This window comes from Triturus cristatus, chromosome 3_1 (assembly GCF_964204655.1).
Source record: "Triturus cristatus chromosome 3_1, aTriCri1.1, whole genome shotgun sequence".
In the NCBI taxonomy this organism is placed as follows: Eukaryota; Metazoa; Chordata; class Amphibia; order Caudata; family Salamandridae; genus Triturus; species Triturus cristatus.
In genome coordinates this window covers 980,086,610-980,100,761 of record NC_140583.1, presented here as the reverse complement: position 1 = coordinate 980,100,761, position 14,152 = coordinate 980,086,610, and the positions used below count along the sequence as shown (strand labels likewise).

The window sequence follows — 14,152 nt, the reverse complement described above, 5'->3', positions numbered from 1 at the left end:
TGAACAGCTTCCCTATCCCTGCAATCACTCACACAATTACACTTTACACCTATATTCCATGCCATCCAACCTGGACAGAGTAAGGTATTGAGAGCCCTATTCATAAAAAGTTCAAAAAGGAATATTCCCAGTAGAAGCGTGAGGTATTGTTTTATAAGAAGTGCTTCTTTCTTGCAAAGCCTTTTCCAATCTAAGCCATTAGCTCTAGCAAGTTGGATACCCTCTCAATATTCGGTTCAACCCCTCCACAGCACTATTCGTTTCTGGGTGATAAATCAAAGTTTTATGTAAAATACCACATTTCTCAACAATTTGCTCAAATTCTTTTAAACAAATTGAGGTCCATTATCCATGAGTAATCAATCAATCAGGATTTGTTAAGCAATGCTTATCACCTTTCCTATGTTCTAGTGGGCTTTCTGCCCAGCCTTCTGGGGGTGGGGGGTGATCGACAGTAATCATAACCATCCACCTGTTGGAGAGGCAGAGGGAGCCCAAAGTGGGTGACCCCACCTGTACCTTTTTTTTTTCTCCCACCCCTGTCTCGTGTAATCACCCTCATCAGACACCTGCCCCGGTGGTGGGGGTGGGGGGAGTTAAGACTGCTGATGCATTTTGTAGGGATTGGTAAGCCCCCGAAACCCTTCTTTATATTTTTTTCTTGTTTCCCTGGTGTTTAGTGAGCTTTATCCCCTTCCCCTCTTCTCCCCCACCCTACCCAGGGCAGCTCAAGTGTAATCACCCTCATCTGTCCTGGGGTGGCTGGGGGTGGGGGGGGGGGGCGCAGAGATAGGGTGGGTGCAGAAAGACTAAATGTTTGGTGGGGGGCGCACAAGCCTTTGCCAAAAGGACCGGTCCCCCATGTCCTGAGGCCTAGTGGGTGGATCCTTGCAGGAGGATCGTTCTCCTGTGGCGATCCCTAGGCAGGGAGCCATAGGGCTGAGGTACAATCGGAAAGGTGAGATTCTACCCTTTTCAACAATACCTCTCCCTATGCAATCTGTGCTTGGGAGGGCTGAGACATGCATCTGGTTATAAAGTGAGACACAAGTTGAAAAGGAAGCAAACAAAATGCAATGGATGTCGGAGAATAATATGCAACAGCAAAGAAATTACAAAACAATAAAAAACAGTTTAGGGTAAACTTGTAGTCAAATGGTATAAGTAAGCTGGCATACATCCTGCCCAACACTAAGGTCAACAATCTGAATTACACTTTGATGCTGCTGGGAGGGTGAAAAGCCTCCTTCAATGGGGCACAGGAGAAAAAGGTATGGTGGCCAACTAGAATCTTGGAATTTCATTTGACATAGCTTGGTAAACTTTGCATCAACCATTCAGGGGACTCATGAAGCACCCAGCAGCAATCCTCTGTGTTGCAGCCAGGTCAAAGAAAGGTGTAAACGGCTGCTGTTACAATTTATTCCCATTAACAGAAGCCTGGCAAAGGTAAAACTGACACAAAAAAACTAAATAGTCTTATAATATTAGTTTAAAGTGCTTTTTTTTTTTTTTTTTTTTTTTTTAAGTTCAGTGGGTAAACAGTACTCAAAGGCTGCACTGTATTGTTGTTGTACAGGTCCTTCTGGGATCTCAATAAATTAGATTTGCGCAATGACCTCTAGGAAAGGGGGTTGTTTGTTACACTGGCGCCCATTTCGCACAAGAGTCCGTAAATTTATTTGCAAACACAAACAAAATATTGAGACTGGTTAGGCCTTTAAGAGCTTGTGTTCAGTGTGTTCTTCTAATCGGATTGCTGACCTTGCAGATTTTTCAATATGACTTGAAGTATCAAAAGGTTACTCCAACTACAGATCACAATAATACAGTTCGAGGAAAATGAAATGCATGACCCATCTATTTGGGCCCGGAGTACGCAGTCAATATCTTATAACTCCTGGGCACACACTGGAATACAACAATCCTAAAACCTTATTCCTTAAAGAATCTCCAAATTCTCACCTTATAAGCTTTTTAATGTTTGGATTGATAATATTCAGTTTGTCATTTTTCAAGTTCTTCCAATGGGATTGCTAATGTTGGGCAGGTCAACTTTTAGTCGGACTTTGATTCTGTTGGTGTTTATTTTGAGAAAAAACAGGGAAACCCTAGTAAAAGATCCAGGACAAGTGCATTTGCCATTTGTGTTGATTTGCAAATGGAATGAGTGCAAGAAAGCTACAATGAAAGAAGCCGCTGGCTGGATTCTGCGTTCTCATGCTGGCTGCCCCTCCTTGGGAATGTTTTGAGCCAGTTTTGGTGGTTTGGGTCGGGTTTTTAAATAGTATGAATTAACTTGCTCCAACTCTCTTTATTCATTAAAGGCCATAAATTCTTTAAAGGTGTTGCGGCAGGATGGGTTGGTCATGCCCCCTTCTCTTCAAATCCTACCAGATCAGCTATTATTTCATTTCTACTTGCTTTTGCGGCTGACTTTATTCTTTTTTTCTCTTTCCCCTTACCAACTTATCCCAGTTTCCATCAACTAGTCCATTGGTCCTCATGGATACAATATGAACTTAAAGAAAAAATAAGGGCAATGCACAGGTCTTCCAAACAATTTGCACCAGCTGGTGGTCTTGGGTGTAAATCGCACAGGGAAACCTGCTTTGCCATCTCTTTTTGTTTTTCTCTCTCTCTCTCCTGTTACTCTTCCAGTTCCCTCTCCTCCTGTGTAATATTTGTCAGGTGGGGCTTATATGCATTGCTGCAGTTCCAGATCCTTGTGGGCCCTTCAAACGAGCTCAGCTGTAAGAGCTGAATCATTGACCAGATTCCTTGTGAGGTCTCTGATGGCATCACCACCAAAGTTCGGAGTTGATCCACTGGCTCTTCAGTACGTCTGATGGCCTGAGAGATGGGAGACTGACAATTTTGCTGAGGGAGGACAAATAAGCATTCGAGGGCAACTCGGGGATGCCCTTGTAAGTGGCAAGAGAGCATCCAGGATGCATTTTAATCTGTTTGCAGTTAGACAAGGGGTTGCCATGTTTACTTATGCTTCCAAATGGTAGCCTAAAATTTTTAACAAGATTGTGCATGTTGCTCAGTGTTAGCCCTGGCATCTTTTGGCGTGTTTCCCCAGTCTTTTTGCTTACTGACCTCCCGATTTTGACTCCGTTTTTGCTGGTTTAGTGTCTATGTGCACTCTCTCACTGCTGTTCAGTGTTAAAGTGCAAGTGCTCCCATTGTAAATTGTATTATGGATTGATGTTTCCATGATTGGCATATCTGATCTATTCGTAAGTCCCAAGAGTAATGTGCACTGAGAGTGCCAGGACCTGTAAATCAAATGCTGCTAGTGGGCCTGCAGTCAGTGCCACCCACACGAGCAGCTTTTCAAAGGGGTGTCAGACCTGCCACTGCAGTGTCTGCGTGCAGTTTTGACTGCCATGTCGACTTGGCAAGTGCACCCACTTGCCAAGCCCTAACCTTCCCTTTTATTGCATGCAAGTCACCCCTAAGGTAGGATCAAAGTACCCTTATGGGTAGGGTGCAGTGTTTGTGAAAGGTAGGACATGTCCTGGTGTGCAACAAGTCCCGATAGTAAAATACAGTGCATTTCTTTTTTCACTATTGAAAGGCTATCAGTCCCATAGGATAGAATGGGAGTTTACTTATAACATCTTATAAGTATAACTTCCCATTGGGACAAGATAGGAAGAGGGAGTTTAGCATGCCTGAACTTGGAATATAAAAATGCATCTTTTAGGAAAGATGATTTTTATATTATGTCACTTCTAGAAAGTGGGTATTTTCTTCCTTAGCCATTCTGTATGCCTCTGCAGGGTTGTAGATTGAATGTCTAGCTTTGGAGTGACAGGGGCTGGGGATATGCGTTCTCGTCAGACAACCACTGGAGGGGGTGGGGGTCGTCGAGGTGTGTCCTGCCTTTCCTGGACGAAGCAGAGCTGGGCTCACTAGACCTGTGCTGCATTAAGGGTAGTGGGAGGAGCTGTCCTTGGACCTGAATGGGCCTGGTCTGCGTTGAACAATGCTGTCTCCACCTACTGCCAAGAAGCTAGGCCAGAGTGGACCACACTGGTTTTGACTAAGCACAGACACTCTCTGCCTAAGAGAACAAAGAGAAATGCAGTATAAATATTGGGGCCCAGACCCCAGAACTTTACAACTCCTTTGGATCAAGGACCCTGCCAAGAAAAAGAGCTGGAGAAGCTGTGAGGTGGTACTACCACTTTGCTTTGTGCTTTGCTGTGTTGGCCTGCAGTAGCCGCTTCTGTCTTGTGCAGAGAAAGGACTGGACTGAACTCTCTGCAACTTCTTTGTGCAAGTTTCTCCAAGGGCTTGAGGTAGAGTTTGCCCCCTGTTCAAGTAGTATCAGGAACACAAAAGACTTAAAGTTCATCTGCTACCAGCACTGGGAACTGTGTGTTTTGTAATACAACAGAAGAAAAACCAATCTGACGCAGTCACCGATGCCATATCTGTGTCCTGAAGGCATCGCAGAGGGCACCGCCGCATCTCGCAATGCAACCCTGGTCTCACCAACGACACTGCCCGACAGCGCTGCTTGCACCTCGACGGTGCCGCTGTGCTCATGACGGAACCACGCCATCATGAGTCATTGGTGAGCTGTGCTCATGACGGCGTGGTTCCGTCATGACTCTACCCACTGCGCTAATCGCCGCACAGGCGGGGAATTAGCGCCGCGTGGGAGGAGCGGCCGCCAACGGCCGCAGCATGGCGGAACCACTCAGTCATGAGCACAGCGCACCCGTGGCTCATGACGGAGTGGTTCCGTCATGAGCAGTGAAGGGGTTAAGAATACACATTTTTTCCTTTTGCCAGCTATCTCGCCTTACTTTTGTTATTGAGAAAACAAAGTATTTGCAAATTTTGGACACAGTGGTTTCTAACGAAATGGAGGAAACACTGCTTTTCATATGACCACTCTCTTAAAGCAACGTGGGCAAAGAACAGCCAGTCTTTTTCCGGACTCTTCAGTCCTCCCAGAGCAGGCATCTCAAATTATACATTGCAGATTTCTTGTAAGGTTTTACAAATTTGTTGAATACCAGATACCTGAGCTCCAGTTAAATTGCCTAAATCAACTTAGATGATGCCAAACAGAAGACTTTAATGCACAGCTTTCAATTTGTTCATTATCTCTTATGAAGGACGATATGCATGTCTCAATGGTACAAATTTTAACGGCTAGACAGGGATAACTTTGATTAAAAAGGGTTGAGTGACCGCTCTTAAACTAGGTAGTCACTTCCATATTCAGTAAGTTTGGACCTTACTGGTGACTTCGGCATTACTTGGTCACAAAATACACTATGATGCTGGTATCAGGTCACAGATTCAAAAGACTGCGAACTTAAAATAATTAACTTTTCATTTAAGTGTGCAACTTAACATATTCTATTTCTAAAATTTATAATCCATGCATGTGCTGCCTAATACTCAACTGATGGATTGCAAAGCTTTATAAAAGCTCATTGTAATGCATTCCAAGCACTGTCTCTTCAGCGAGCAGATCTCATCAGTATTGGCTGAGTTGTATTCAACAGAAAGGAGTTTATTTAAACCCTTAGGTGCTCCTCAGCACTGGTGGGAGTGTGCAGAGGATGGCACCAAGCCATCATAGCACCTCCGCACGGGGGAAGTAGTGGTGCTTTCCCATGGGCCACCCCGCTACATGCCCCCACCAGGGATGACAGCAGAAGCGCTTCCGCTGCCACCCCTCCCCTGGCAATCTGATGATGTCAGCACGTGTCATCATAAAAGGCCGGGGAGGAAGCCATTTGCTTCTAGCACGTAGGGAAATAAGTAATTTTACCTCGGGGGGGGGGTATTTTCACTAGAAAACAGACAAGGGAATAGGGGGAGGAGGGGAGAGAGTTTTTCCCTTCCCCCTGTGCCAGTTTGGAGTGGATTCCTGCTCCGCGACCGTGGAGCAGGAATCCACACACACACACACACACTAGACCACCAGGGACATGTTGATTTGTTGCTGGGGGAGTGAAATCTAAGCAAGGATTGCTCCCCAGAGGGCGTATGTTATCTGTGTTTCGTCCCCCCTCGGTGCTAATTCAGATTTTTTTTTACCTCTCTCCAAAACCCACTGGACCCCAGGGATTTTATATGATACATTTGCGAGGAGCAAACCCTTGGCCAAAAGTCCCTCCCCTGGGGAACACAATGTATTTTGTGTTTTGCCCCTGGAGGAGGCTATTTCAGCTGTTATTTTCGGCTGACCTGTCCACCCCCACAATCCTGGGGGTGGTGGAGGGGGAGGGGTGGGGGTCGAAACCCACTTTACGCCATTCATTGCTTTATTAACTTCTCAGGTATTTTATTTGTTCATTCTGCACCTGAAGCCTACTAAACACCAGGGATTGTGTTTGGAGAGGGAGCGACCCCTTCGGCAAAGGTTGCTTGGGGGCCATATCGTTTGTTTTTGTTTTTTAGTGGTTGCGCTTCAGGGTGGGTTGTTCAAGAATGGAGTCACCTGGGAATTTGGTTATGTATGTGGTGGGTGGGATATACTTCTGCGATAAAGTTTAATTGCACCAGGTGGTGTCTTTTAGCCTGTGTCACACTCCTTTCAGGAGTATATCAGAGTCTTTTGATTAATATTTTATCATTTTTGTCTTTTAATTTCTATTTTCATTGTAGAGTCAATTGTTTCCTATGTCTGGTTGATGAATCCTGTTTGCGGGTGCAGCTTGGGCAGATCTGTAGTTTGTGGAGTTGTGGTTGGTAAGCACCTCATTTTGTAATCTTTTCATCTAATGTATATCCTTTGCCCGTTTGTATTTTTTTTTTTAAACTGCTGTACTAATGTTTGAATCTTCCGTTTTTTGCGGGATTGTCTTTCAAAGTAATGAATTGATTTGTGCACGTTCTTTATTGCCTTGTAATATCTGTAATGTTTTTTGTTTTGTTTATTCCTTTCCAGTGGGACTTCTTTGGTGCTTGCTATGTCTGTACAGAGTAGGTGCTGTTGATCCTCAGTCTTGCTGTCTCTGGTAAGTGAGTGGTATCGTTTAACATTATATAGGTCTGTGTGTGTGCTTTGTATCGATTGACTTTTCTTTCCAGATATACCAGTAGTTTTACTTGGTTTCATAAAGCCACAGTTTATTACTTATTTTACACAGTGTTTGTTATTGTGGACTTATTTGTTTTGTTACTTTTATTAACAAGGATTATGGCTTGTTTTTCTTTTTTAAACTTCCTCTGACCATAGTTCAGAGACTGACTCTGCATCTGATGCAGAGAAGGAAGTCCAAGATTCTGGCAGTAAATTTTCTGTCCGAGCGGAATAGTCTAATGATGAAGCCACTATCAGTGTGGAGAAAGAGCTTCTTTTAGAGGAGGACACTGAAATGCCAATAGTGAAGAAAGAGAAATCTGGATTGCAGGTTGGAAGGCTTCCCATTGTAAGTGCTGAACTCTGGGTTGCCCCAAACATGGTGCTGGTTTGTTGCCTGCTTTCAGTGGTGTTGCAAGGTATATACTGAAAACATATTGCCTATAACAAAATAGTAATTGTTTATGGACAATATGTTTTTGGAGGAGATTGTTGACCAGACTAATTTGCATGCTGAACAGTATTTGAACTACAACAGTGCTAGACTAAAGTTCTACCTGTGGGCCCTTCTCTGTTGCAAGCACTTGGCCCACCCACACAATTGAGGCACCGTTTTTATCAGGAGACTTGGGGGAATGCTGGGTGGTAGGATAATATGTGGTTCCCTGAATATTCCAGGACTTTCCCTCACAGAAATGCAAGGAAAATGTGTTTTACTAGGCAAAGTTTGAAATTTGCAATGGATTCTGGGTAAAAATAAAAACTGGTGAGAGCCTAGCAAGTCACACCACCCAAGACCCCCCCAGGGTGTCTAGTTTTAAAAAATGTGCTGGTTTTGATAGGTGTCCCTAGTTGCCAGCCGAACTGGGGCCCACAATCCAGCGCTACCCACATTGCAAAACACATTTTGCAGTTGAAAAATGTGATGTGTCTATGTTGCGTTTGGCGCCATGTCATAATACTGGCACTTGGCCTACCAACACAAGGGAGGCACTGTTTTTCTCTGGAGATTTGGGGGGGGGGGGGGGTTGAACGCTGGGTGGAAGGACATTTGTGGCTTCTTGCAGGTTCCAGGACTTTTCCCTCACATAACTGCAAGAAAAATTTGGTTTTAGGCAACGTTTGAGCTTGCACAAGATTCGGACTAAAAAAAAAAAAAAACCTGGTGAGAGCCATGCAAGTCACCTCACCTTGGACTTCCCCGGGTGTCAAGCTTTTTTTTTTTTTTTTTTTTTAAATGTGTTGGTTTCATAGGATTCCCTTGGTCCTGGCAGAGCTTGAGTCCAAAATCCACAGCTAGCTACCTTGTAAAAACACATGCATTCTGCTGGGTGAAATATGTTGTCTCACAGGTCCCGTTTTGGGGTGTTTTGTGCCGCAGGAACAAGGTTCAGCCACACAATTGGGGTACCATTTATTTTTTTTTAATCAGGAAACATGGGAATACACAATAGTAGAACATGGGTTATTACCAATTGAATCTCTCTAGGTTAGTACCTTTTGAACGCAAGGAAGTGTGTAACATAGAAGACATTTTTACAAAATGCTCTCTGAAAGACATGCCAGTATGGGTACCCATAAACTGAGAGGTACAAATAAGCACTGCTCATAAACTCAGTTTCTGGAGCACATTTCAGAAATACAGAGCTTTCCTACATACCTTTTTTCCACTCTTTATGATTTACTATCTGAATTGCTGTATAGTCGTTACAAAATGAAAAACCATTGTAAGGTGCAGCATGATTGTTGGCTCTGGGTACCTCTGGTTCTTGGAAAACCTACAAGCCTTATATAGCCCCCCACAACCATAAGGGTCCAGCAGAAGTAACAATATATTGGTTTTGAAAGTTTACCATAGTCATAAGTTACAAATGAAAAAGTAGACACAAATGACTATTTTTAAACTCAATTTCATTCTTTTTTTATTTCGCCCGTTACCTTTAATATGAAAACCCTGAAGGAGCTACATAAATGACCCCTTGCTCAATTCAGAAGTGAATTGGTCTAGTTTTCAGAAATGTATAAATTTCCGGGATCCACTATGGGTTTCTTTCAGTTTCCACCATGAACTGGAAGGCGGTTTAAAGCACAAAAAAGAACCAATTTTTCCTGTCTGCCAGTAAAATGCCAAAACTGTGTTGTTAAAAAAAAAAAAAAATCGGAATCAGGTCTGCCTGTCCCTGAAAGCTGTGAAGATAGTGATTTTAGCACTACAAACCTTTTGTTGACACCATTTGCAGGCGACAAAAACAAACAAAACGACACACACAGATGCTTTCTTCTGCAGCACTTTTTCCCAATATTCCCCCCAAAAACCAAAATGTAGCCACATTTTGGTTAACTTGTCTGTCTCCTCCAGGGGAATCCACATGGGTACCTTTAGAATCCTAGGATGGTAGAAAAAAAAGGAAGCACATTTGGCATAGATAGATTATGTGGATAAAAAGTTAAGGAGGCCTAAGTGTGAATTGCCCCAAATAGCCATAAAAGGCTTAGCATGGAGGTGTGGGGGGGCCTAGGGTTGAGGTAGGCCCCCCAAGGCATGACTATGATGAACCGTAATAAAAAGCAGTGCAGGAAGCATGAGCCCCAATAAATTCTTTAAAGTCTATAAGTTTGGTGTAAAAAAAGAAATAAATAAAAACAAAAAACTTCTGACTGCAAGGCAATGATTATTGTAATTTATTCTATAGGTGTACCCAGTTTGTTTAATGTTAATAAGCTACTGATGTATAGTTGAAAAAGTTACAGTGCAATGGTTCCCGTTGGTTTATAGTGTATTTCTTACCCAGCATTAAACTTTTATTATCCTCAATGATTGCTGTTTTTTTTAATAATCTGCTTCTCAGAAGCCCAGCTTCACAAGCGGTCAAGTAGATATTTAACAAACTGGTTTTCAAACTGCACCTGCAAGCAGAATTTGCCTCAAGCTAACTAGTTTTTTGTTGTGCCTTATAGCAAAACCATACACAGTCAGCAGCTTTACTGTAAAAACAGCTGTGAACTTTAGCGTGGTGACTGCTTGTAATGGAACGATAAACGCCAGACCCAGTCATCTTGCTTTAAAGCAAAAGACACAAATGATGGACAGAATGCGGAACAAATCAAACATTCACCACCCAGTCGAGAGATCTGGATTGTTCTTTTGCTCACCATGCAACCCCAGTTTAGACCCAGCCATATGGAAATCAGTCTTGACCCTGCTCCTCATGAGAACAGTCCAGTCCGAACTGCCAAGCCAAGTCCTCCCTTGACTGGAAACAAGCATCATGATACCGGTTTTAGGGTATAACCCCTCATCAGCCAGGGTGTCTTGAATTCAGGGGCCCAGTGAGACCGGGAGCCACATCTGGGAATACCCAGCGCAGTTAGGATGAAAAAGCAAAAGACACAAATGATGGATGGAATGCAGAACAAATCAAACATTCACCCACAGTCAAGAGATAAAACACTACCAGACCCAGTCCTCTTGTTTTAAAGGCAGTTATAGATTTCACAAAGGTACAGCAGGACAGTTGCTGTTGGTTCATACTATTTAGCACATCCAGCATTAAGCCATTACCTGAGAAACTTCTTTTGTTGCCTGACTTTTTCCATATATAGGCACTGCCAAACTGTTTCTAGATATCACTAACATACTCTTCGTTTCTATGGGGTTTGAAAAAAGGTTAGGATAGAAATGTTGCCCACCAAGCAACTACTTCCATTTTATAGAAGGGGACGCAATGACTTGTAAAACATAGAAGTGCTGAATCAAAGGGCACGCTAATCCTTTATGGGTTCCGAAGTAGTGTGCTACTCACCGAAAAAGCACTTCAACACCCCATCAAGGGGTAGCAAACGCTATATAAATACAAACCTTTTTACCCTTTCTCTAACCCTCCACTATCCTTCTCAATCTAAATAACTGACTAACATATCCACCACTCAAATTACTTTAATGTTTTCACTATACTAATTCACCACTAATCCTTTATGGATTCCAGAGCAGCGTGCTATTCAATGAAAAAGTGCTTCGACTCCTCATCAGGGGTAGTAAGAGCTATATAAATGCATTTACAATACGTAAAAATGTACAGCGTCTACATTTCCTCCCTTCAGAGGCTTCCGATTTTTCAAAAAAAACAATAGTGAGCAGCACCTCTGTGAGGTACGGACCAGGTGATGTACAACTTTACTCAGTCACGTAACGAAGGGAAGACAAAATGTGTAAATCTAATTTTTTTCCCCAGTAAGGTACAAAAATGAAAATCCTTGTTACTTGGAAAAGAAATATCTAACGTTTAAATATAAAAACAAGTTGCAGAAGCCTGTCCCAACTGTTTATAACAGAAGCACTCAGCTAAGCGGAAATGCATATAGAATCAGCAGGTGAACGTTTTACGCGATATTTGTTTTATAGCCTTCATCTTTGTTTGTTTCCTATACTCACCTTCGTATATTTGTTCGCAAGAAAAATAGGGCATACAACACTGTGCAATATATCTCTCTCTCAACACTAGTCCACGGAGGTAAGACTATACAAAGAAACAATACTTGGGGAATGCTGCTGTTACATCTTCAGGTAACAGTACAAAAAAAACAAAAAAAAAAAAACACAACAACAACACATATTTAGAAAGATATATCGGTTGTCAGAAAAAAATAGGCTAAATTAATTTATTATGACGGCGAAGTTGCTCCTGTAAATGTGAATTTCCCTGTAGCAAAAAGAGTAGGAAAAAAGAGATCGCGAACAAACATTCGAAGACTAAAATAAAGGTAAAATGTACATTTTTCTCCATTTGTTCAATAAACTGCAGAGAGCGTCTCTCCTTCCTGTGCTAGGTGTGGGCTACACCACCCACGCTCTCAGTAGACTTTGCCGTAAACAAGATTTTAAATTCATAAACGAAAGGGTGGCAGGTAATTACCATAATGTACAACACTGCAGGGTATTACCTTGGTTATGGCCCAATACATAGATTTCAAATCAGCACAGCTATGAAAGAAGTGAATTTACAACAGGAGCTGTTGGTAAAGGCTGATAAATTCGTATAAAAACCTGTAATCTTCACACATCTTGACTGATAAACTATTGAAGTCTCTGCCACTGATAATTACCTAGCTTTGATGGGTTAAGTCATGGGTGCTACAGAGGGACGAAGCAGCAACTCCATGTACAGAGATGTGCGTTGCAAAACGGAACACCCGTTAACAACTCCACTAGAACTCCTTACTGAAAACAGCCGAGCCACCTGCTCTCACTCAATGCTGTCTCAAAATCATAAACAAAGGACTGTTGGAGCGTGAAAGTAGGAAAGGTAGAGTACTCACGCAACTGAGCAAGGAGCAGATTCCGAGGCAGGCCCCCATGGCTAAATCCAAACAGTGAACCGACTTCTGTACCGCACTCGGAGCTTCTGGCTGCTTTCTCAGCTGTAATACATCACTTGCAACTCTTGGTAGGCGTCTTCGCTTCTTTCCGACAGCCTTCGGATATCTTCGGTTGGGAGGTGATGGAAATGGACGAAGGACGAAAATAGAATCTCAGCGGCCATTTACAAAAGGCGTGTTTTCTACAGAGTGGCGACAAAAATTTTAGGACTATGAAATAGAAAAACTGTAAAACTTGATATTTATGAACTATACGACTTCGCTTAAAATAGAATATCAAGGTACATTTCTATAGTTTTTAAACTGTACACTCTAAACATTTTGTCGTGTACACTCATTCAAATGAAAACGTGTTCAATGAAATCACATTTTTATTTCCATTTGTAAAGTCTTCAAGAGTATGTGTCCATTATCATTGAGCGTTTCATTCACAGACACTGTGGTTGCTATCAACGCTCTCTCTACTCTTTCTATTTCAGACTAAGAAAGAATTTTGAAATCTTACACTGTGAAACTAAAATTGTTGCTGGTGTCACCTAGAACTGTCTGCAAACTAACATATGCTACAAGAATAAAAAGATTTGAGCTATTGCGTAAAGAATTTTCAATTCTATTAAATAAATGTGTCCATCTGCAACGAAACTGGTGCTCATGTAAATCGCTCTGATACCCGATGTCTCGGGTCTAGTTTGTTATATATAAAACAAAAAACAAAAAAAAGGTCACAGAGGCGAGGATTATGCTTCTCTGTCTTTACTTTAGAAACACAGCAGCCAATCAAACTTTAAACTACATAAACCATGAGACCCCACACAATAGGTAGAATTATTTTATTATTGTAATTTTTTTCTATGTCAGGAATGGAGGCTTTGGATTAGGCTAGTTTAAAGTTGAGCCACCACATTAGATGCTACATCTACAATTGGCTTATGACGAAATGCTTTCAAAGTCGAATCAAAGACCAATCCGCCATAGCCATAATGTCCTCCAAACGAGAACCAGTGATAAAAGCTTTAGAGGCCATTGCCCCTTGCTCCGAATGAACCCCAGAAAGGAAGACATCAATTCCAGCTTAGGAAAACAACCACTTAACCCAACGGGACAGGATAGCCAAGGAGACTGGGCTTAAAGGATTCTGCAAAGAAATCAACAATTGTCCTGTAAAATCATTTTGTAATTCAAGTGTACAGTCTTCATAACACTTTAGACACTTAACAACACAAAACTTCTGATGACGTGGAAAGCAGGGTAACTAACACATCTAAAATCGGTTTAGGTATGTCTAGACATAGTAAAAGACACCCGTGGAGTAAACACTCTACCTGACAAATTCAAGGCCGCACATCTGAGACTCGTCAACAGGAAATAAGACATAAAAAGAGAGTGAGTTTTGCCAGCAATTGTTTGCTTGAAAGACCCTCGTTCGCAGGCCAATCTCTGATAAAACGTAACCCCCACCTCAACATCGCACACCATGTAATATTTTGGTTGAGGGGGACGAACCATCCTGGTACCTCTCAACAGTTTGCAGACCAACGGATGCTCACCCACTGGTTTACCATCCAGATAAGGATGACCCGCAAAAAAAGCAGAACAGCAATTGTTCACTGTCCTATAAGCAAGACCCTGACTAGCAATATCTGACAGGAAATTCACAATCATATGGATTCCGGATCTCATTGGATCCGCACTCCACTCACTCAGAGGCTGAAC

The 14,152-nt window shown here is 42.4% G+C and overlaps 1 protein-coding gene across 1 annotated transcript in view; it reads right to left on the bottom strand.

The window, feature by feature from the left end:
- The window catches only part of LOC146861355 (serine incorporator 2-like), a 149,908-nt gene extending 137,378 nt beyond the window's left edge, over positions 1 to 12,530 (bottom strand). The window contains exon 1 of the mRNA XM_085645661.1: positions 12,380 to 12,530. Within this exon, the coding sequence (XP_085501787.1) occupies positions 12,380 to 12,418 (39 nt within the window). The 5' untranslated portion in view covers positions 12,419 to 12,530. The remainder of the gene's footprint in view (positions 1 to 12,379) is intronic.
- Between the last annotated feature and the right edge of the window lie 1,622 nt (positions 12,531 to 14,152).